The 24552-nt window shown below is 41.2% G+C and overlaps 1 protein-coding gene across 1 annotated transcript in view; it reads left to right on the forward strand.

Annotated features, from left to right (window-relative positions):
* The first annotated feature begins 855 nt into the window (after window positions 1-855).
* Window positions 856-24552, forward strand: part of bin3 (bridging integrator 3) — a 31104-nt gene continuing 7407 nt past the window's right edge. Inside the window, exons 1-6 of the mRNA XM_079690493.1 lie at window positions 856-980; window positions 8433-8481; window positions 10007-10047; window positions 15048-15109; window positions 16636-16772; window positions 21090-21130. Coding sequence (XP_079546619.1) covers window positions 973-980; window positions 8433-8481; window positions 10007-10047; window positions 15048-15109; window positions 16636-16772; window positions 21090-21130 — 338 coding nt within the window. The 5' untranslated portion in view covers window positions 856-972. The remainder of the gene's footprint in view (window positions 981-8432; window positions 8482-10006; window positions 10048-15047; window positions 15110-16635; window positions 16773-21089; window positions 21131-24552) is intronic.

Below are 24552 nucleotides of genomic sequence, written 5' to 3' on the forward strand. Positions count from 1 at the left end.
TACTACAGTGTAAAAATACTCTGTTACGAGCAAAAGTCCAACATTCAAATGTGTACTCAACTCAAATGTACAACATTATTGGCATCAAAATGTACTACAGGTACACAAAGTAAAAGTACTAATTATCCAGTATGGCCCATTTCAAATTAAAAAATAAAACGTTATTGTACAATAGTGTCAATGTTGCACTTCGTAAAGGAGAAGAACCTTTGAATGACTTGATTAACTGCTGGGTAGCTTCTATAATACATAATGATGTATTCGTTATTATTAATATATATATATATCCAAAGTAGTAAATGTAAAAAGTAGCATAACGTTAAAATACTCAAGTGAAGTAGCCTACCTCAAAATTGTACCTCGGTATAGTACTTGAGTAAGTGTACTTTATTACATTCAGTGGTTTAAAGTAACTAAGTACATGCACTTACTGTAGGCCTACTTAACTACAACTCCGAGGTAAATATTGTACATTTACTCAACTACATTAATGTAATACCTTTACTAGTGACTGCAGATATGTATTAATGATAAAGAAAAATATAATCAACAATAAAATAAGACTAGTAACGTTACACCCGGATTAAATTCACATGCTGCCCAGCAGTAAATACAATAATACAAAATAGCCCCAACTTTACAAGCTTGATATACACATCAATACATAAATAATTATAATCAAACCATATGGTACTACTTGGTTAACATTTTGAATACAGGACTTTTTCTTGTAACATAGAATTCCTACACTTAAGTATATATCTACGTTTACTCAAGAACAAGATCTGACTACTTCTTCCACCTAATATGGCTAATATTTATTTTTCTGCCATAAAACTTCTTGAGAGGAAACAGAATCGGCTAAGCTCCTTACTTCCTGTTTAAAGCTCGACTGTTGACTGCTAGAAAGGGATGAGTAGCTCGGAAGATATTAAAACCACCCAATGAAACTGGAATAAAAGTTCACTCAAAATGAGCTGGTACGTATGTTGACTAAATCGTTATTTTAGCATATTAAATTAAAGTGTAATTTAGAAAGGATACATTAATAGTGTCTCGTATACCGGGCTCCGGCTACTTCCTGGTAGCAGTACACAAACATTGACGTTACAGTAGAGCAGGAGTTAGCTTTAGCTTGTTAAACTCATGAATAAAACCTTTTAGAAGGATAATAAAACGGTTAAAATGGGAACAGCAGCGTCTGTATCGTTAAAAAGGTGCTAGCAAAGCAGTATTTGTTGTAAACAGTAAACCTAAACCGAAGTATATTATGATAAAGTCGTACAACTAGCTTCAACTTGTTCGTTAGCTACAGTAACGTTGCTACTTTGTTGCTGAAACGTTAGCAAGCAGTTTAACCTAACGTTACCTAAACATCATTATTAACGCTTCTTTCTGACTTTACAGCTGCTTGTTGACAGTTAAAATGAACAGGTTTTAAGTAGCATAACATGGAAACTCAATGTGAAGTTAGCAAAGAGTTAGGTCAACAGGGTCAACACTGAAGCCATTTAAAGGGAATTGGACATTACTGGTCAACTGGCTAGCTAACGTTAGCCTTTGGGAATGCAGTATGTTCAGTAGCATTGAGATGTTGTGTTAACTTACTTTGTTTTTACTCTTCTCTAATGCTGAGTTGTTTCTAGTAGGTGGGTGGATATCGTTAGGTCAGTGTATTGATACCCTTAATGTTTACAAGCATGGCTCTTGGCCACCTATGTTGACATGTTTACGTCGTTTCTTAGTATTTGGGGACGCTTTTCAACATTCGCCTTAACTTTAGACTACCAATTCACAAGTCTGACGATACAGTATCTACTGCTGGCAAGTTATAGGTATGCTGTTAAATGTCAGGTTTAAAATCGACACAGGTGTTTGCAGATGTTGTCTTTTGTGTAGCTGACACAATCAGTTGATTTTATTCTATATTAGGCTCACAAACGATAATTTGGCAAATATGTTGTTGTCCATTTATAGTCATTTCTCTAATAAAAATGCTCAGACTTTGGAATCTGGCTTCCCAAGATGGATAATATGTTACTTTTTAGTTTGATGAGATTAAAATTAATATATTTTTACGATTAGGGACTTTATAATCAATTTCATTATGTAACCAGTTTGTTGTGATGGACAGTTCACACCAATTTTTCCTTAAATGAGAGAATAATTGGCAGATTATTGAAAATAACCCAAAAGCAAGGAACATGAAAATGATGGCCACGTCGTTCTTATTAAATAATGGTGACTCTGACTTGTGCCTTTTTAGTCCTTGTAGTGCTTTGTCATTTTCTATGGAGCCAGATGATTGTGGAGCTGAGTTCACTGAATGAAGAGAGGTGTTGTGAACAGTTGGTCTTATGACGTAGTCTGAACGGATGAGCTGTACACATACTAGCTGAATCTGCATCTTGTCATCAGAGTTCTTCCATACAGCTGGTGATGTCCCTCAGAAAGTAAACAACAGCAAACAAGACTGTTATCAGATTTTAAGCCAAATGGCAACAAGAACAAAAGTATTTGTCCCCAACAGAACATGCTTTGTGCATTCTGATGATGTTATGTGTATTCAAATAACATCTCTATGATATATAATTAGCTTTACATCATCACTATTTCCAGCAGGTTTTTGCTTATGCGAAAAATGTTTACTCCACGTAGTCTCTAATTATTTCTTTGTAATAATAGCTATAGTCTAAATATGTAGTTGTATGTACTCTATTTGTGTTTTGTTCTCAGTAAACATATCAACAATATGACATTGTATTTTCTTTCATAGGCATTTGTATTGTCTTGATATTTTGAACAACTTTCCTTCCATCACTCGGTTTACTGAGGGTTTCACATATGGGTCTGTTGTACTTTCTTTCAGTGCCCTGTTTGTACGGTTACAACGGCTTGCTTAGGTTCTGAGGCAAAACACGTTGGGAAATTGCAATTACAAAATGAATTTCATTTTGTCCTGAATGTTCCAGGATGTTCCAGGTTCTTTATTGTCAAACTAACATAGCTACAGAGTAATTATGTCGTTGAAAATCTTAGGTCACAGGCTTCTCCAACAATGCAACACAATAATACAGATAAGCAGACAATATTAAAATATACTGTATTAAAAGTATTACAAAAAGAAAAATAGTTTTGAAAAAATGGGAATAGTGCAATACGAGTCTATATACAAGTTATTGGAATGATATATTAGATAAATAGATAAATAATTACTAAGTAGCAGATGAATGTTATGGATGTTGTTACAACACTTCAGGTGTTTAACAGTCTTATTGCCTGTGGGATGAACTGTCTCTGAATCTGGTGGTGATGTTAAGACTTTTAGGACGTTTTCTACCCATTAACGTCCACAATAGTTGAATCCGTCTTGTTTTTTTGACTGTTTTGAATTTCATTATGTCATTCAGGATTTAGCTATAACTAGAATCACTTTTAACAAAAATGGCTGAATGTGTCAAACCTGTCTTCACTTGTGTGCTGCTTTTTTAGGAGTTCAAAAGATATTGGAACAGATGCGGTGCTTGTGTCTCACAATTCATGACTGCAGTTCAATAGGAAATGCATAGAAAACTAATACGTATTACAACAAACTCTTTCGTTACAACCGTGATGTGTATATACATGAACTCCCTTTCGAATAAATGACCCATGCTTAGCGTCACTTTAAGGGAAGAAAGTAATCGAAGAAGCAAGATGGCGTCACGCAGTTCAGTCAGACAGTCAATGGCTGGCAAGCAAAGCTTTTACCAGCACGCACTGCCAAACACAAGGTCAAGAGTGGGGTGCTCGACCAGTGAAAAGAGTCCTTTATGGGCTCTGCTGACTGATGCATTCCAGTAGGGCCTGCACACTTGCCTCTATGACGTTAGAGGTTTGACTTTGGGGTCATCATCTGAACAATTCGACTTCCCAACATCTTGAACTAGCCCTCTGTGCTCCGTGGAATAAACCAAGGTCCGATGATGCACTATTCCTCTAATGGCGCACACATTTGCAGTATTAGTGAAAAGCCATTGGTTCGTCCAGTCGGTGCATAATGTGTCCCGGATAGAGAAGACTGTCGTGTCTTTGTTCTTGCCTACGTGCTAACACAGTGCTAGTGACGTGTAGCCGATTACATCAAAGATCAGATAGAGCTGTAATTACAAGTTGACTATGTTGCTGATGAGGGAATACAATGTGTAACAGATCACTTTTTTAATGCATTTTGGACTGAAAATGGGCTGTTATTAGCAATAACCTCACTTTGGTGCTCCAAATTCCCACACCCTTAAACTACATCTCAAGTTTTTTCATATTCAGTGAGGAAATGTTTACTCATAGTGTGAATCTTTGGATTTAAGTACTTATCCATGTACAAACACTATATTTGATCATATTATTTTTATTCTATTTAGGGCTGCTCGATTATGGCAAAAATCATAATCTCGATTATTTGGGTCAATAATTGTAATTACGATTATTAAATGCGATTATTCATTGACTTTGAAAACATCCATTTATTGTAGAAAAAAAATGTGAACAGTATGTTTTTAACAGTTGATTACTCTGAACTTTAAGTATAATTCAACTGAAAACCCCCCAAAAATAATCGTTTTATTTCGATTACGTTGTTTTCGTAATCGTTGCAAGCCATAATCGTAATCGCGATTTAAAATACGATTAATTGAGCAGCCCTAATTCTATTTTAATTTTTGTATTATTTATATCAGATTTTCCAAGGTATGTAGCATTACAGTCAGCTCCACGGCGGCCATCACTAGCCTTATATTCGTTTTCAGACATGTTGGTTGCTTTGAGTAAGTGAAACGCATACTTTCACTGTCACCAGTTGTCTTGCGGTCGGTTCTCTGCCATGTCAGATGCTTGTTCTGGGTTCACAGGACCAGACTCACCAGTGTTTCTAAATGCGACAGCCCCTACAGAAATATGGCTGTGTGAAAAACATTAGAAATGATTCTCACAGTGACTACCATCCTCCTTCTCTGTCCTTCTCTCCCTCTGGTTGCCTGCTACGTTTTCCCTCTCCCTCCCCAAAGCACACTTCACTCTGTGTGTTTGCCAGTTCTCATGAGCAGTTTGAAGAGAGTGACCACTTTCCTTTGGCTCTTGGTAGGAGTGCATATACTCTAAATCTTTAACATTAAGTACTCTCTAAAGTTTTTTTCTTTAGAAAATCTCCCCCTATACGGTTACACTTAAACGTCCTCTCTTAATGTCACCAAACAACAAGTCCTGTCATGGTCAACTGCGCTAAAACGTGGCAAAAGAGAACTAACATTTAAATCTACATTTCATGGCCGATGATGGCTGCTTGGAACACTGTAATGTTTATACTAAACCTTTTCCTTGGGTTTTCCGCTGTGGATTTCATGATTTTCTCCCCCCCCACCCCCCGACACACCCACCAAATGGGAGCAAACCTCACAAGCTGTTGCCAAACGTTGTGCAATGTTAAAGAAACCAACCAGAAAAACACAAACCAATACAAAATTGCGAAATCACATTGAATGCACCACTAGTGCTCTCCGTTTTAAAGAGAATGTTAAACTCCATATCGACGAAGCCGCAATATATTTGTCTCTTCTTTTTGTACAACTAGATTTGATTTGTTTTAATTAACACTTTTTGGCATATTTCATGTTTTGTTCCCTGAAATGAAAGATAGACTTGTTATTATATTTAAAATGGGCATGCTCAACTATTGTTTTTATTCAGGAAGTCTCATTGAGAGCAAAATCTCTTTTACAAAATTGAACTTAGAGAAATTAAATATACATAATAATACAATTCAATCACACAAAGCATCATCAAACACACTCATTAAAACAATCCCATATATATTAGTAGCATGGAGACTTTTAATGTCCCTGAGAGAATAAGTGTCTTCAATTTGTGTTGCAGTTTGTTCCAGTAGCGAAATGCACAGAAATTAATATAAATTAGTATAACACATATTTATATATATATATAGAGTCCTTTGTGTAGCTGTGTGTCATCCTTCATACACTGACACAGGAACAGGTAAAGGAAATGCAAATCATGAGGGTACATCTGCCAAACAAAGAAACGCAGCATTAGGAACAGCGGTCACAAAGTAGGTGGTCAACAAATCTCAGTGACGTGAACAAGTGAAAACAGATTCATGGTTGCCGTGGGAGATCCCTGATTCACCTCCAGGCTAGGTTTACATTGAGTTAATTGTGCTTTTGTCGTATTTTTTGGAAGAGGAATTACTATTCTTTGTGCTTACGAACATGCTGCACTTACTGTGACGTTATATTACACTATCAGGTAATCAAAGAAAGGTGAGGCACATAACATGTTTGTGTCTGAGTAACTTCTGCGGTTATTTTCCATGTTGGCTCACCCAAATGACGACACAGTGGGTGAAACTTCGACCGATGCCAAATATTTGTTGGCATCGGTAATCTGCACAGATTCGAAAGTGTTAAGGATTCATTCAAAACTTCAATTAAGATAAGATCGTTGAACAGTTGGTTCCTGATACAACCTAAAGCACAGCAGAGCCAGCAAATGAAATACAAACGGTTCGTACCTGTGCCACGAGGGAAACCTGTGTTTTCTTACCAGACTAATCCCGCTGTTATTTGACCATGTTGAGTTTTGTGATTGAGCTGTCATCAAAAGGATCTTCCCCGCACACGCGTAGCATTCCCTGGTTGCACAACGAGGCCCTACATCACACCCTCTCTTTTCCATCTCATTAGTCTACACACCTTTCTTTTGACGCAGCTGCTGCCTCACCCAGCCTGTCAGCGGCAACTGTCCATCATATAGCTTAGATTTCAGGCTATTAGTGCCACATCAAGGCCAACCTACAGCCAGGCACATTGGAAAGGCACCTTTTTTTTTTCTGTCTGATGCTCGGCAACAACTTATTAAGGCAAGGTTTTGAAATGGGGATAAAAGATTGTGTTTTAACTAAGAGGGAACATGGTTTTTCTTTCATTTACCAAAACTAGGATGTCAGCGTGTTTGTGTTTCAGAAGTGAAGAAAAGTTTGTATTTCATTCTCAGAATCAGGAGCAACTCTTGCAGTTACAGTTAATCCCATAACATGTTTGATGGATTTGTAGCATTGTTAGTTTTCTTTTTAAAAGCAAGTTATCGCCCCGGCTGTTCCCTTTTCAGTCCAAAGTGATTAGGCTGTCTAGGCTTACCATTTGTTCTAATATGCAATATACAGCTGCAAGAAAAAGTATGTGAACCCTTTGGAACTACCTGGATTTCTAAATAAATTCAATTGGTCATAAAATGTTCTCTGATCTCCATCTAAGTCACAACAATAGACAAACACAGTCTGCTTAAGCTAAAACCACACACACAATTATATTGTTTTTATGTTTTTATTGAACACACCATATAAACATTCACAGTGCAGGGTGGAAAAAGTATGTGAACCTTTGGATTGAATAACTGGTTGACCCTCCTTTGGCAGCAATAACCTCAACCAAACGTTTCCTATAGTTGCATATCAGACCTGCACATTTTGTAAAGAGGAATGTTGGACCATTCCTCTTTTGAAAACTGTTTCAGTTCAGCAATATTCTTGGGATGTCTGGTGTGAATCGCTCTCTTGAGGTCATGCCACAGCATCTCAATTGGGTTGAGGTCAGGACTCTGACTGGGCCACTCCAGAAGGCCTATTTTCTTCTGTTGAAGCCACTCTGTTGTTGATTTACTTCTGTGCTTTGGGTCGTTGTCCTGTTGCATCACCCATCTTCTGTTGAGCTTCAATTGGTGGACAGATGGCCTCAAGTTCTCCAGCAAAATGTCTTGATCAACTTGAGAATTCATTTTTCCGTCGATGATGGCGATCTGTCCAGGCCCTGAGGCAGCAAAGCAGCCCCAAAGCATGATGCTCCGTCCACCATACTTCACAGTTGGGATGAGGTTTTGATGTTGGTGTGCTGTGCCTTTTTTTCTCCACACATAGCGTTGTGTGTTCCTTCCAAAACAACTCAACTTTGGTTTCATCTGTCCACAGGATATTTTGCCAGTAGTGCTGTGGAACATCCCGGTGCTCTTTTGCAAACTTCAAACGTGCAGCAATGTTTTTTCTGGACAGCAGTGGCTTCCTCCATGTTATGACCAACTTATGCAGAAATCCAGGTCATTCCAAAGGGTTCACAAAACACTTTTTCTTGCAAATGTAGCTTGAGCATCAGTGTTCGATTGCAAGCCTGGGTCATACAGTGAAGCCACACTGAGAAAAGAGGACAACCACTTCGGCCAGATTGTGCTAAGTGATGACATGTAGTTAAGGGCTTTGTTCACAATGTCCAGAGAAATAGGAATGAATGACTTCAGATTGTTGGTGTCAGGAATCTCTTGACCTGGACCAGCTCCTAGTCACCCATCATTCTGTTGCTGCTTATAACTGTCATTTCTTTGTGTGGTTTCAGGATTCCCTTTAAGATCGGACAACCGAAGAAGCAGATTGTCTCTAAAACGGTAAGTCACACGCTGGAATAAATGTGGACTCCATTCACTCATCAATCCAGTGCGCCTAAACTGATCAATAAAATGTGCTTTAAGGCCGTTTTCGTGAAGGGCTAGCTGATAAGCTTCACAAACAGTATATTTATGATGAATAGTGGCCTCAAATAATGTAATCAGAGAAAGAGACACACTTCAAATAATGGTGTCTGAGTAGAGGTGGTTACCTTGAAGTGACAGTGAGTGGGTGGGTGATCTCCTTGCTTGGGAAAAACCACTTCCACCGTAATGGGTATGTGGCCCCAGCAGTCTCTGCCGGACTGGGTTTCCAGCTTCCTGTGCCATCCAAGGCAAAACCCAGGGAGTGGGCTGCCCAGCTAAATGATCCACTGGTGACAAAGTGTCAACTGCCCTCCTCGTTGTTTTGGCCACTGTGTTTACATGGGGGAGCCCACAGAACCACAAGACAGGATGCTGCCTCCGTAACCTGCCTGACATGTTTTAGGGACATGGTTGGACAAGCTGTCTCAGCCCTTAATGACCCTGGGAACGTGATGCATTCAAGTTTTTTTTGATTGCATTTCAACCCATTGAACCCACTAGACCTATACAGGGGGTCCGCGGGGTCTTAAAAAGTATTAAAAGTTGATCAATCAATTTAGCAAAAATGAAGGCTATTAAAAAGTATTAAAGGGCATTTTCCAAGGTATTACATTTTGTAGCTTGTTTTCAATAAGTATATAAATGGTCCAAAGAGGTTGTATTCTACAGTCTGCCTGAATGTAATCATTGCGTAGGTGTGTAGTGTGATTCTGTGTAGTTTATTTATGGCATCCCGTTGATTTTGACGTCATCTGAACAGGACATCACACGCTCACTGCTTGATAGCGCGCGAAGGCCCGTTTACGCCGGTTGCTAAGCAACATCGTTATGGGGAAATGCAAGTTTGTGTCCAAATGGTTGGAAGATAAGGTGGAAGGACAATCAATACTGTATATGTTGCGCCAATGTAACCGGTTAAAACTTGAACTGGCGATGAGGTCTTAAAAAATATGGAAAGGGTCTCAAAAGGGTCTTAAAAGGTCTTACATTTGACTTCAGGATTCCTGCTTATATAACCCTCTATAGTTCACTAGCTTTTTTCTGAGAAAATAATGTCCCAGTCCGAAAGAAGTACACGTCCCAGGAACTATTGGTGTAAATTGGTGAACTATTGAGCCATCGTTGAATAGTGGCACTCGCCTTGAGACTCCAACTAAAATATAATTAATTCAGATTACAACAGAGTTGTCGGTTTTTAATTTGTTAACGGTCTTATTAATACAAACGTCTTTCTTCTTAAGATGATGCAAACATGTAAACAGGAATTTTGTTCACAACTTTGTTCTTGAATTTGTGTTTGGGACATGTCGTTTTTCAGACATCATACAAATATCATGTGTTCATACCATAGACTGTATATGTAAACGTTCACCTTGTAATAGTTCTCGGAAGCATTTAAAAATCAAAGAATTTGACGTGAAATATTTTCTTTTTTTAGGTTGAAAGAGACTTCGAGCGAGAATATGAGAAACTCCAAAAGTAAGTCTGCATTTTGACAATGCTCTTTTCCATAAAATAGCCTATATATATACTTTGTATATATGTCATTGTGTAATCCTTAGTGACAGAAAGGTGAAGTAAGAAGTGTATATCAGACTTACTGTAGAAAAAACGAGATGTTGGAAACCTAAAACATTGGGAGATCTTTTCCGAAATGTATTTAACCAAATGTTAAGTATTTACTGTGTTTTACAAAACATGTCAATCATTTGAACTTTGAAAAGAAGTGTCTGAAATGTAGAAAGTATTTCATTAACATGTGGATGACACACTAGAGGCAAACCAAAAAGCAACTCCTGTTATTTAACCAGTTTTCTTCAAATTGTGTGACATTATGTCAGTGTTTCTATAAAACAAGGAAGAATCGGAGGGTCCTGACATCTCGGTACATGGGGGGCCTTTTCTTGCTGCAAAGCTGAGGTTATAGAAACTCCCCGAGGGCCCGGCAGAATGAGTGGGAGCACCGTTTCCCTCTCATATTTTGTTGAGTAGGAGGGCCCATTATCAGGAAGGTGTGGTGCCAATAGACCTTATGGATGAGTCAGAGCAGCAGGCATGTACAGACTTTTAGGTTCCCCGCCCTAGAGATACATATCAACACAGTGTGGGGCATCTGTGGCCTAAACACATGTGGTAGGCTTCACCATTACTCCTGTCTGACTGACTGAGACAAATATTTTGGTGTTACTTGACGTGTGACATCAATGGATTCATGTTATTGAATCTGTAATAACTAGAACTGCAATATGCACATGTTTAACTTAAAGGTCCCCTATTATACTGTTTTTCATTACTTTATTATAGGTCTCAGATATATACAAAACATGTCTCTGAAGTGTTTGGCCTCGAAACCCCTCTAGGAGGAGATTCAGGCTTTAACGGTTACCTTGGTTGGTGATTGGCTAATGGTTACTCAAGCCAAAAAATCGTTATGACATCATAAAGTGGCCAAAATCTGATCAGCTCATTTTCAGACAGGTTTTTATAGAAATGGATCAGGACAAAAAAAGAGAGAATCTTTGTTCCTGATACTTTCAGAGTCTCTTTACACAGAGGGGACACATGTTGATGTAGAAAAGACATGAACAAGTGGATTTTGCATAATAGGTGAACTTTAATATATAAGCCCCGACTTATACAGGGTTTTTTGAGGCCTTAATTAATGTGTAAACATCAGATAACAATATTAGTTTCGTTTTTTCTAACCTAAGTGCATATCATTCATAAACATCAATTATCGGATTTTATAAGCAATTTTGTAAAATTGTAACTTAATAGTGAACTAAACACAAAGTAAATGTGCTCTTTATGGAAAAAACAGCTTTTAATATAAAGAATTTCCTTAGATATCATACACACCAATTACATATGTGCAATTAGTACACATCCCCCAATCTGTTATCCCAGTGTTTCCCTCTCGCTCTAAGCTGGACACGCACACACAACACAAACATGCAATCAATTCCTCACTTCTCTTAGCAGCTCTGAATGCTAATTGGCTTAACAGCATTGTCCGACCTGGTTCTTGTGTGAATGGCAGTGATCAGGTATTTACCCAAATGAAACGGTGTTGAATGGTCAAACCGGGCTGATTGCCTGATCATCTTCCAGTGTCGTTTCCACTCGGTGTGTGATGTCCTATAATAAAATGCAGTAGTGTGATTTTCATATAATTGTGGCTACACGGGCCGAACATTGGGGCGCTGGAGCAAAGAGCAGCAGCTGCTCTAGCAGGCCGCTCCATTAGCACCTTTTGGAAAGAGACTCCAGGCTCACCTGGCACTCAGCCAGCGCGGCTCTCTCACTGTCAGCGCTGACAGAGTCGGGAAGATGCAACAGTATTGTGCAACACATTTGAAAGTAGGAGGTACTATCTGGAACACGGGTTTCTCATGCACAAACAAGCTCTGCAAAAACACATCTTGAGTGTACAGGCATTGGACTCAGAGCACGTTTGTTTACATAGTGAGACACTTTCACCCACTATCCTGCAACCCATGACTGGCAGGGTTTTACTGTTATACTGTTATTTTCCTCATTCCATATTTGTCTCTTTTCATTACTCTCGAGTGTTAACTGTGTCAGCCAATTTAAAAGACTATTTTAGTTTTATTTTGTTTTGCATGATGCCCTCCTTTGGCTCCACTGTCGTTCAAAGCAAAGTATGATGTCTTAACTGATTATATCTCCATCACAAAGCAATGAATGATAAAAAAAAAACACAAGTCAGTATTTCCAGATGTTCTTAACAATGTCATCGTTGTTACATGACAAAATATTGCCACCTAGGTAAACTAAATGATATCTAGATGAAAAAGAAAAAACTGAGAAACGGCTGTTATGTCTTCAGTGTTTCCCCTATATACAAATAGTGGCGGCGCTATATACAAATCTTGAGACATTGCCCCGGACCCCCCTAGAGGATGTGTCGTCCACCCCCCAATTCAAACATGTTCATACAATACTGAATACATTTGAAGCCATTTTGACGTCTATTACCTATGTCAATAAGTTTCTGTTTTTGCAGTGTATTTGTCTTTTGTAGAGATTTTTCATTTATTCTTTAGATATAAAATGTCGCCTAAAATCTCACCTAGGGCAGCAAATTGTCTAGAACCGGCCCTGGTACTAGGCCTCAAGAGCCTTTCTTGTGCTGACATATAGAAACAAATAAAAACTTTGCACGCGCACACACTAAAAAATTCCACGCGCTCCACGCTCACATTATGCTGGGCCCACATGCCTTAGCACCGCTGCTATGACTCCATCCTAGGGGAAACACTCTTACGTCCGTAAACCTGAACTCTTCACAGGGCATTCATTGTCGAGGTACTTACTGGGCTATCAAACAGGAATAAGCCCTCTAATAATGAAACACTGACTCAACCCTGCATAAAGTATTGCTAATAACATTGACTATAAAGTGTGTATAAGCGGGTATAAGCGGGTATAAGCGGGTACAAGCGTGTACAAGCGGGTACAAGCGGGTACAAGCGGCCGAGATGGGTTTTCTCCGCAGGGTGGCTGGTGTCTCCCTTAGGGATAAGGTGAGAAGTTCGGTCATCCGGGAGGTACTCGGAGTTGAACCGCTCCTCCTTCGCGTGGAAAGGAGCCAGTTGAGGTGGTTCGGGCACCTAGTTAGGATGCCACCTGGGCACCTCCCTAGGGAGGTGTTCCAGGCACGTCCAGCTGGGAGGAGACCGAGGGATAGACCTAGAACCAGGTGGAGGGATTATATCTCTTCTCTGGCCTGGGAGCGCCTTGGGATCCCCCAGTCAGAGCTAGTTGATGTGGCCAGGGAAAAGAAAGTTTGGGGCTCTCTGCTGGAACTGCTACCTCCGCGACCCGACCACGGATAAGCGGGAGAAGATGGATGGATGGATGGATGGATGGATGGATAAAGTGTGTAGCATTTGCTGCGATTTATAAATGTCTAATTCCAAGAGTATCTTTTGATTGCTTTAGAGGACAGGCTGATTTGCCTTATGAGACCCAGTTCCATCTAATTGGCGAGAGAAATGAAGAAGTGACTGTGGAGATTGTTCTGACAGTGTTTTTTCCCCCTGTGGTGTGAACAATAAGGGATGAAGTTACATCATTTACTGCAAATGACATTTTTGGAACAACCTCCATCTGGTCTGTGGCGATTCACTGCGAAATCCTGAAACACGTCAAGACAAACAAAAGCGTGTAGAGGACGAGTGATGATGGGAAATAATTAATGATTTGTATTTAGCCTTAGAACACGCTTCCTGACAGTTAACTACTATTTTTTGCAGCAAACAAATTAATACTTTAAATGAAAATACACTCAGAGATTACAATCTTAAATCCAAGCTGTTTCAAACACAGTCTGACTGACATTTTGTTTCTCTATGGATTACTGTGCACATGCTATTTGGTTTAATATGTTAACATTGACGTCCGGTCACTTTGTCCGGTTTTATTTTGTGAAATTGGGCTGCATGAGATAGTGTTTTTAACCATATTAAAGGCATTTAACTTCACTGATAAAAAACAAAACAATAATTATCAACATTTCATATGTCCAGCTCCTTAGGTTTAAGAGGGAACAACACTTATAATCACATGGATGTTTGGTACATACATGTGATTATGTTAGAGTAACCCACCGTTTGTTTATTCCCCAGCTGCTGATCAATTAAAAAAAACTGCCACATCCCTGAGTGTGAAGTTACCAGACTGCCATTTGTGGCTTTCATAGTCATATGTAGGTTTCCAATGTCCTTCAATCTTGTGGCCAGTGGCCATAGTGCCCCCACCAGAAATCCCATGGGATTACACAGCTATTGTGCTCCTTGTTAATATAATCCCCTCAAAGCAGAGATGGAAATGAAACCACCATGTTCCCTTTTCCATCAAACCAGAAGAAGTGATATGACAGCAGTCTCAGGGGAGACTCTAAACCCCTCGTTTGCCTTAATTGATATAATGAATGGCGTGTGTTTTCTGCCTCCACAGTCTGGTAATTGCCATTTTTAACACCCATCAATGGAATATGTGCAGTGGAATGATTGAAGACATTAATGCTTTTGAGCGGAAATGTAGTTGACAGTAACAAGAAGGATTCCCTGTGTTATTAATTAGCTAACGGGTGTTATAATAACATTTTATGTGGAATCATTGAAATGTGTAATTCCTTCTTGAACCATGTTTTTTTTATCTATACTAATTTCCTTTTCTAGGTGTTCTTTTTCCATGTCAATATGTATTGACAGGATTGAATAGATTTTGAAATATATATATACACACCATCTCAATAAGCGTATAATAATTATATGTATATAGATTAATTATACGCTTATTGAGATGGTGTCTTTTCCCGTTCTGTCTCTGACTAATGTCATTCTTCTAATACATTTCAGCCCATATTTCAAATGGTTGTCAGTGCTGCCGAAGCTTTGCTGCGTTACTCGACATGGAGCCGGATGATGATCATTCTTCTTCTTGTCTTACAGGCTGGAGGATCAGACGAAAAAGCTTCACAAGGACATGAAGAAAAGCACCGAGGCTGATTTAGGTGTGTTCTGCCACCAATCTGTGTGTTACCGCCTGGTGCGCCATTGATCTCCACTTGTTCCCCAACATACTTGATGTCGCTTGGCAGGTTCTTCTGGGCTAGAAAGAAGCGTTGGTTGTCTTGGTTTGTTCGGTGGGGCCTCAGTTCTCTGAACGACTCGACAAATGAGACGAGAGAGTGCGAGCCTCCGCTTTAATCTTGTACAGGTTTTTCCAGGCCAACCCAGTGTGTGTGTTTTGAATTTCTGAGTGTAGGTAAACCATGTGTACTCTACTTTTTATTTGCTTATTTGTTGGTTTGGGAGTTGTGTATTTGGGAAGCAGCAGTAGACATGGCCTGTGGTAAGTAGTCAGTTGTGGGGGTGGAGGAGTGAGAGGTTTCTTCATTTCCTCTCCCTTGTGCTCTGAAATATGGATGTGTGCATCATCAAAGTGTCATAGCTGTCAGGCCCTCATTATCGTTAATGGATTCCATCTGTTGCACAGGTCTCCACCAACTGCTTCCAAACAAAGAACTGGACCTACTTTGCATGGCTCCACTGCATAATACACTGATTCTGTATTGACTGTCATTTATCAACTCAAGGATGGTGTTATTCAGAGCTCTATTGAACTCACTTGCAATTCTCTGCCGAGGGACAATAATATGTTTTAAGGTGGTTCACATACTTAATTAAACAAAGTAACAAAGGCAGAGATGACTGGGGTTATATCCTAAGGAACTGTTCATGTTGTTTCTGCCCCAGGTGATTACAAGGGACTTGAGCTTCACTTATTTGGACCTTACGAACCCACATAATTAAATCATCTGCCTCAAGTCACCTTTTTGGTTTTCAAGACCCTATAATAAACACGTCTCTCGGTCATATCAGACATGGCCAAATCAAGCAATTTGTTACCTGTCACATGGCGAGAGATGCAGAAATGCCACACAATGATAATTGATTGGTTGAAAATTGGTCTTGAGAGAATCCAGAGGGAGTGTGAAAAGAGACCCATGGCTGTTCCAAATCTCCACGAAGCCCATTTTCACCATAGCCTCTCGTGTCAGCTTGCATCTCCTCAGTGAGGCTCATTTATTTTGACTGTGAAGCCATAATCTGATATGTGCTCTGTGTCTAAACAAAGTGGCACGAGGGCACATTTACAGTAATTGGTGCTGTCAGTGTAGACGCGTTGCAAGGATTCTCTGTGGTAAATATTCAACACGGCAGACAACCCGAGCAACCCCTCAGATTTTAAAAGTGGGGGCAGCACTGTGCCGTCTGCTATTTGTCTTCATTTCTCAAAAGTCCTATTTTGAAGACCAATCCACAAACAAGCACTGAACACTTTGAGCCTAAGGGTAATCCTCTAAAACAGTTTTTGTTTTTTAAATAAGAATATCGTGTTGAATTACATTTTGATGTGTAGACAAGGACATCTTCAGTAACCATTTTTTATTTTGGCTGATTTCTACAAGATTGTCTTTTCAACAAATTATTTAACTCTGTTTTAACATCTGCTTTTTGTTTCTGTGTGTGCCAGCCATGTCCAAAGCAGCAGTGAAGATCTCTGGGGATCTGCTGAGCAACCCGCTGTGTGAGCAGGACCAGGCCTTCCTGGACTCCATGACTGCTTTAGACACAGCCATGAAGAGGATGGACTCCTTCAACCAGGAGAAGGTCAGACTCGCATTCTTTCACACATTTTCAAAACTATTTTTATTTGACTTGTTTGCTGTCTCTCTCGGCTTTGTTTCCTTGGCAATCGCCATTGGCACGGACACTGTTAGATTAGTATCGGGGGAAATGTCCTTCCTCAGACATACAAAGTAGGAAACTAGACAATTTTTTTTTTGTTGTTGAAAATGCGTGTTTCCATATTTGTCAATATTGTGAAGCCTGTGGACTAAAAACTATCCGTATGTCTTTCCTTCTGCTGCTTTTGAAAAGCATCTGTGGCATCATCCTCTATAAGCTCAGGCTACTGGTTATCAGCTGTGAGGATTGATGCACGTGTGACTCACTGGTGTCTAAAATAACTCATACAATGGAAAGGCCCTTTCTCAAAAGGAAAAAAATGTATGTCCTACCACCAATTATATTGAAGTATCTTTGTTCACAGCCTTCATAGTGAGCAAGTCTGTTGTACTGCTAGCTAACTTGACATATTTGACTCCAGTTCAACCCTTTGTGACATCAATCCTCATATAGTCCTGAAAAGTTACCGCAAACATGTGATTGCTTCCTGTGTAACAACTTGTTTTGGCTTGATTTTATAACACATACAGACACCTTACCTGGCTTACATTTTGATTAGAATAAAGAACATCCAAGTGTCTGATTATACTTACAGACGGACACACAATCCAACAGGAAGACCCAGCCTGATATTGCCATATCAAATGCAAACACACAGCTAGTACGGCTACAATATAGTCCTATCACTTCCTATGTTGTATTTTGATATTTAGAGTGTTGTTGAATTGTTTGCCTGTAATATTTGTGTGTTGCACTCTTGTATATTTTGTCCTAAGGGGAAACCATAGATAGGCAGACATTTGTTTCCAGAACTGCTGCACTTTGTGAAGATCTCTTCTTTGGCGGTCAGATTATTTGTGGGATGCACTTCAGGTTTCTGATTAGAATCATGGCCACAGGTAGTTATAATGTGAATCATAGTAGCACTGCATGTGTGCGTGCTCCAGGCATTGCACTGTGAAGGGTAGCCTTTCAAGAGGAGAAAATACAGAAGATCACATTAAGGCATATTCCGATTGACTTTTTCCCATCTGTGTTTTCTTGACTCATTGCCCTGCTGTTAGGTGTTCTAGGCTTTTTTACATTTGTTGCCTGCAAACAATTTTCCCTTCTTTTCACATTCACTTGTGAACCACAATATGTTCATAAACATACAATGATCCAACACGAGGGAGACATTAATACCTGCCTAAAGAAGTATCATTGTGTTTATTCCATGATACAATTGTAATGTAGTATCTCCGGAAATGTGGATTTGTACAAACTGGTTTATATTTTCTTGTGACCTTGTGACCTACACTCAATTTCCATATAAAATCCAACCTATTCTCAAGAAATGTGAGGGAAACTATGTCCCATGATGCAATTCAAACTTTCATCGAAATGTCTTCAAGTTCAAACTAATTGATTAAAGTTCATTGAAAACTCGATTTATTATTTTACAGCTGATGACATGTCATATCTTTTTTTAAGTCTTTATGTTACGGAAGTAAACAAAGGAGTCCAATAAAGGCGTTTTAGACACACAGCTGTTGTGTCTAAAATATTCTATATAAATAAACGTACATTGAACCTTTAACATATAAGGTTGATTAGGGAAAGGATGCCGTTTCCTTTTTGGTTCTTCACTTCATTCTTCAGCTGTAAAATGCCAGACTTTCAGACGGGCTTAACTCACACCTCATCAAATTTGACCAGAGCCATTTTGAGTGACTAGACAAAGTAGATTGTGGGTTGGACTGAGTGTGTGGGTTTGTGACCCGCGGTGTGCGTGCGTGCGTGCGTGCATGTGTGTGTGTTCCAGGACTTGGCTTGGTCGAGTGCCTAGGAGAGCTCTCCTGCCAGGTTGACTGTTTTCAGAACAGAGTAACTTTAACAATCTTCAGATTTATTTTACCAAATCAAATGTGCCTTTTTTGCCTTTGAATTTGGAAGTGAGGCATAAATATTACACCAAAACTGCCTTGCACACTTGTCGTTTGGATTGTGTAAATGAGTACTCAAAATTCACCTTTTTTTCACAACATTTAAAGATCAAAGTTTGAAGATATTCCAGCACCAAATGCTCCCTGCTTAGTTTTTCTTTCTGGCCAAACGGTAACCTTTATCTTTGCCATTTCTCCTCGGTTCCCTCATCATGTCTCTTAGACATCTCTTATTTAAATGTGATTTCATATTTTCATATTCCAACCAGTCTCTTGTAGCAGAAGGAACAGCGTGTCTTTATAGCACTTAGTTCTGTCTCCATGTCGTTTTCCTGTTAGTTTCTGACTGGGACATGTTTGACATTGATTCAGTGAGGCACTCTGATCCCAGCTCAGTTTTTCTCTAGTGGAGGACAACAGTCACCGGCTGTATTGACGTAGTTGTATGTTTTTTTTAACACACTTTCATCCGGAGTGGATTCTGACAGCTAGGTCACACCTGATTTTCTTTTCAGTTCCTTCAGTCTTACTAAATAAAAATCCTCGCCTTAACACAATGTTCAGTTCCAGCTCTGGGCTGGGCTGTGTGGCTGAGAGTGAGCTAAAGGCAAAATAGTGATTTGTGAGCACTTTTTGGTCAGCCTGCTATGTGGAATATCACCCCAGGTTTGCTAGGTGTTTAGAATCCTGCACAGCTCACTGGAACACAACTCCAGCTTCCCCTTCAAGCTGACTGTTGATTCTGACGGCACCGACAGCAAACACTGTTGCTCCTGCAAAAACAGACACAAAAGCATCCACCCTTTGCTCTTCTCCGCGCTGAGACGAGATGTTCTGCCGGGGGGCGCGCAAGTGAGAGAGAGCCAGCAGATAAAACGTGCAGCGATAATGAAGGCAGCAGTGGCCCAGGTCTGTGTGTTTATTTCTGGGGCTGAGGAGGGCGCTCAGCCCCCCCGGCACACTGCTGCCGAAGCTGAGCCCCGGTGAAGATGGCGGCAGCGCGGTAGAGGATGCTCCGTTTGGAGGGATATTGATTTCCTCTGCGATCTGCGTGTATTTTTGGGAGGCCTGTGTGCCGGGATGGCCTCTGCCCCGTGACTCACTGATGGAGACTACTGCTGGAGCGTCGGCCTCGGGCTCTGCAGGGCCTCCAAGGAATAGCTCTATCCCCCCCCCCCCCTCTCTGTGGGAAGGGGCAGAGGTTAGAGGGCACCAGCATGCTTAAGCAAATCTTCCGCTGTTGTTCTCCCTCCTCGCTGCATGCTCTCACCTTAGAAGCAGCGGCACAGCTCGAGTCAGAGAAGGGGGGGGGCTGGTGTGAATATGTAAAACAAAGAAAATGTGAATTCCCATGTACTGATTTGTTATTGGTTCTCTGTTTTCCCTCAAACCACAATCAACCATTTTGTGCTTGGAAATGTGCCTGCGTGAAGCGCGGAGCATTGCTGTCTGTTCTCGGAGATGGTCAGGGCATTTTCGCCGAGCACAGCTGCGATCTGGCTTTTTTTCGTTGCCGTGTGATTGACTATCATTCCAATCACGAGTGAACATATGATTAGTGGAGCTGCTCACTGTTCTCATGCAGCTGTCACTTCACATCTCTGTTTTTAAATTCTCCTTCAATGCATTTACTCTTCAGCCTAACTTTCTGTCATGCTCGGAGATGTAACTATAGTTTTGAATCTGCAATGTAAATGACGCTGGAAACTTTATTAATTGTGCGCCAACTTCTGTCGATGAGACTCGGTGCCGGGGCTGGAGGCCTCGAGATGAGATGTTCGTTTACTTCCATTTAACACCCCCCTTCCCCTCCCTCCCTCCCTCCCTCCCTCCCTCCCCTGTCGGTTCTGGTAACCAGAAGGAGAATGCAGGAAAATATAAACTGTTATTGTTAAAATGTTTGTTTGCAAAGAACCTTCATCTTGTAAGGCAGCCCACCCCTCCACAGGATTTGAAATCATTTGGGCTTTGCTTTCATGTCCGTCCCCTGACAGTTCCATCCTTTTGTATCGCGAGCTCAATGAATATTCAAGGGTTCCTCCTCGGGGCTTGTGTACAATATAAGAGTCAACGTCACGAAAGTTTCTTTGCAAGACCCCCCCCCGACTCCCCGTGTTATTTTGTCTTGTGTGCTCTGTTGGAAATACACACACAATTGTTAATGTTTGTTCAGTGCCATCACTTTGCAGCTAATGAGCGAGAGATGCTATTTTGATGCAGCTAAATTTGACAATGAATAACAATTTGTAATGTTTCTTCCCTTTTTATATAGAAGTGCTATTTCTTATTGTAACAATTGTTGTTTTTATTACAGGTCAACCAGATCCAGAAGACTGTTATCGACCCTCTGAAAAAGTAAGTGTGCATCTGGATTTCTCTCACTTTTGTTACTGCCAAAGTGAAACGGCTGCCTTTTTTTAAATGTGTCTTTACCAGCCTCGGGTCAGAAAGTTGTGGCTGATAAGTTTCTAAGTTATTTGTTTGAAGCAGGTTAGTGGAGTTGTGTTAACATAGGACCATACAGAGGCAATAGGTGCATTATAAACTCACAGGAAGGTGAACAAAGTATTTTAGTTCACTTTTTGTGGCTCAACGTTCCAGATGTTGTTACAGTATGAATGACAGACTGGGCAGATCACGTCCAGTGCCTTGTAACATTTTTATAGTTTGACCAGGATGTGTTCTTCACACTGGTAGTGCTGGACCACAGCTAAGCCTCAAGACTGTAAAACTGAGCTAGGGTCTAGTACTGCTGCTGTGGTTGGATAGTGCGTCTGGAAGAAAGTTTATTTGGTTCCTAATACTCGCCCCCATTTGAGCAGGCGGTGAGTACTATTCCATTCCTAAAGCTGCACTTTTTACAGCATGCACGGACACACACACACACACACACATACTGCACACGCACATGCAAAGCAGAGGTACAGGAGGGAGTGGCTGGACTCTCCCACCCTTCTTCCGGAGCTCTTGTTAAGGATTTGCTTCCTCCTCTTGGCTCCTCCCTGAAGAGTGTGTGTGTGTGTGTGTGTGTGTGTGTGTGTGTGTGTGTGTGTGTGTGTGTGTGTGTGTGTGTGTGTGTGTGTGTGTGTGTGTGTGTGTGTGTGTGTGTGTGTGTGTGTGTGTGTGTGTGTGTGTGTGTGTGTGTGTGTGTGTGTGTGTGTGTGTGTGTGTGTGTGTGTGTGTGTGTGTGTGTGTGTGTGTGTGTGTGTGTGTGTGTGTGTGTGTGTGTGTGTGTGTGTGTGTGTGTGTGTGTGTGTGTGTGTGTGTGTGTCTTTTCCTCCTCGTGTGCTCTGGTGGCGGAGCAATGACAGGATGGAATGGTTCTAATTTCCTCTTCCTGGTGGGCGGCAGGCGGACGTGTGGGCGGGCTCATAATATGGCAAAGGGCCCAGCTTCCTGGGCCCAGAGCCGTGGATTGGTTGAGGAGGAGAACTGTCTCAGGACTCTCTCACACTAACATACACACACAAACATCAACCCCAGCCCAGATTTAGAGGGAGTGCTGTGTCATAAATACGGTATTTTAGACCATAAACGTAGTCATTGGCATGATTCTGGAATAGAGCAGAGGAAATAGTTTTGAAGCCAAGCTAAACTGGCCTCATTATTTACCCCCCCCCCGCTCCCTCTTAAAAACACACCACTATTGGTTATTAGTTTTATTAGTAAGTGTCTTTCTAAAAAAACTGAGACACAAAAGCTGCTATACTTTCAAGCTTCCATTAAGATTCCATTAGTCCGTCACTAATGAACATTTCTTCATTGTTTGCTACATACTCTATTGGTGATCTCGTGTCATCATAAAAACAATTAGAGAAGAGTTGAAAAGGAGAATTTTAATGGAAGACCTTGAATAGGTTGAGTGTGTGTAAGTATGTAAGTCGGGTACGTGCTCGTGTCCAGGTGTTGTTGCTACTTAAGATTTTGGCATCCTTAATACTTGTGTTAAAATATATAATAAACAAAGTAAGAAGAGGCAGCCCCCCCCCCCCCCCCCCCCTCCCCCTGTGTCTCTTTTTTTTCTCTTTCAAGCCTAGACCTGATGTTTGTCCACTCAGCGGGGTCAGAGAGTGACATCATGGTGTTTATGTGGGGGTGGGGGGGGGAAATGCGTGGGCATTGAGGCATTTGTTATCTAGGCCTCCTCACCCTAACCCTTCTGCTCTTTTGGGTGAGACAGAAGTCAAGCCTGTTTAGAGACCTCTGCCCCGGGTTGAGCTATGACTCTCAATCAGGAGCAGGATGTGAGGCCTGCAGCCAACGGGGGAATCAGGCCTTAGTTAAGGGAGGGGGCACTCAACCTTTTTTTTTTTGTGTAGGTTTTTTTTTTTGTAAGAAATGTGCCCAGAATGTTTGCTCTGAGGTTGTCTGTGCATTTCCCCGATCTTATCTGGGTGTATCATGTACTGTATCCAGGCTGCATATGTTGTCTTTGTTTTGATCAACAAGACGCGAGACATGTCGTGGCAGATCAAACTTTGCTTTTGCAGAGACAAAGGAGTTTCTGCTCGTCACAATTATTGTTGTGCCAATGGCCCACTGCTTCTCAACCATTTACATGACAGGTGGTAGTTATTTTATTTTCACAGCAATCATATTTTAGGAATTTTCCTTTCTGCTCTTAACCTTATCTGACACTCTTAAGACTTGATCTGACTCTGTGACACTTAAGAGATGGTAATTAACACAAAATCAATTCCCTTTTTCTTATTTTCTGTGGTTTTTAGCAGTAGTGAGTTAAATGAGGGTGATGTCAAAAGGGACAGCCAGCCTCTTAGACCGAGGGAGTCTAGACCAGACTTGGGGTCAGAACGGCCTGTCTGTGGATTGGCAGCTGCTCATAAACATACTCTCTGGTCCAGATGCTATTTCCATCCAGCCTGTTCACCACACCCTGACCTGTCACATGGGCAGTGGTGGGCCCTTGGCCCCCGTGCGGCCCTCAACCGGGTGAGACCTCATCCAGACGAGGCGGACCGCAGATTCAGACCTATCCTGCTGACTGGTAGTTGTCCAGCCAAGGCCAGGACATCGAGGGAAATGTCCAGTAGCTATCATTACAAAGTATGTAGGCTGACCTTCAACCAGGATCACTGGACACAGAGAGCTCGGGACGTAACAGTGAGACATCAGCATGAACAGGAAAGGAAAGGGTTAACAAGCAAATTGGCTTTGTGTCTAGCTCTTCCGCCTCCTACTTCAGGAGAGCAGTGGCCCTTAAGTCTCTCAGTGTGCTGAAACATAGTGGTTGCAGTTAGTGTTGTGACTGCCACGAGGATGTGTCATGAGTAAATGACACCGTGCATGCTAGGTGAACGCGCCGGTGAGAACGTGATCAGCATTTGTGGCGGTTTGTTGCCGCGTTGTCATCGGCCAATAGTGTTGGAAAGCAGTCATGCCTGGAGGGCAGTTGCATAATCCCTTGGCACTCGAAGTATGTGTACACTGGAGCAGATAGTAGACTTGAGGATCGGCATCCACCCCTGCCATAAACTGGGCCAAAGTGGTATTTTATAAATAGCGGTAGAGCGTGGGCCGCAGGGCTGGGCTGAGCTCCGTGATGTCACTCAAACGCTACAAGACCACTCCTTGCTCCACTTCCTGTAGGAAACAATCCGTGCTTGTCTGCTTCACTTTGCGTCACTTTCTTTACCCCCCCCCACACACACCCTCTTGCCCTGTGGTAAGGTGCACAAACCAGGATTTCACAATCACAGCACAGGTTTTAACTTAAGTTATTACCTCATGCGCTGCACAGAGCAGGGCAAGGGTTGAGA

The sequence above is a fragment of the Notothenia rossii genome, assembly GCF_949606895.1.
Source record: "Notothenia rossii genome assembly, chromosome: 6".
Taxonomy (NCBI): Eukaryota; Metazoa; Chordata; class Actinopteri; order Perciformes; family Nototheniidae; genus Notothenia; species Notothenia rossii.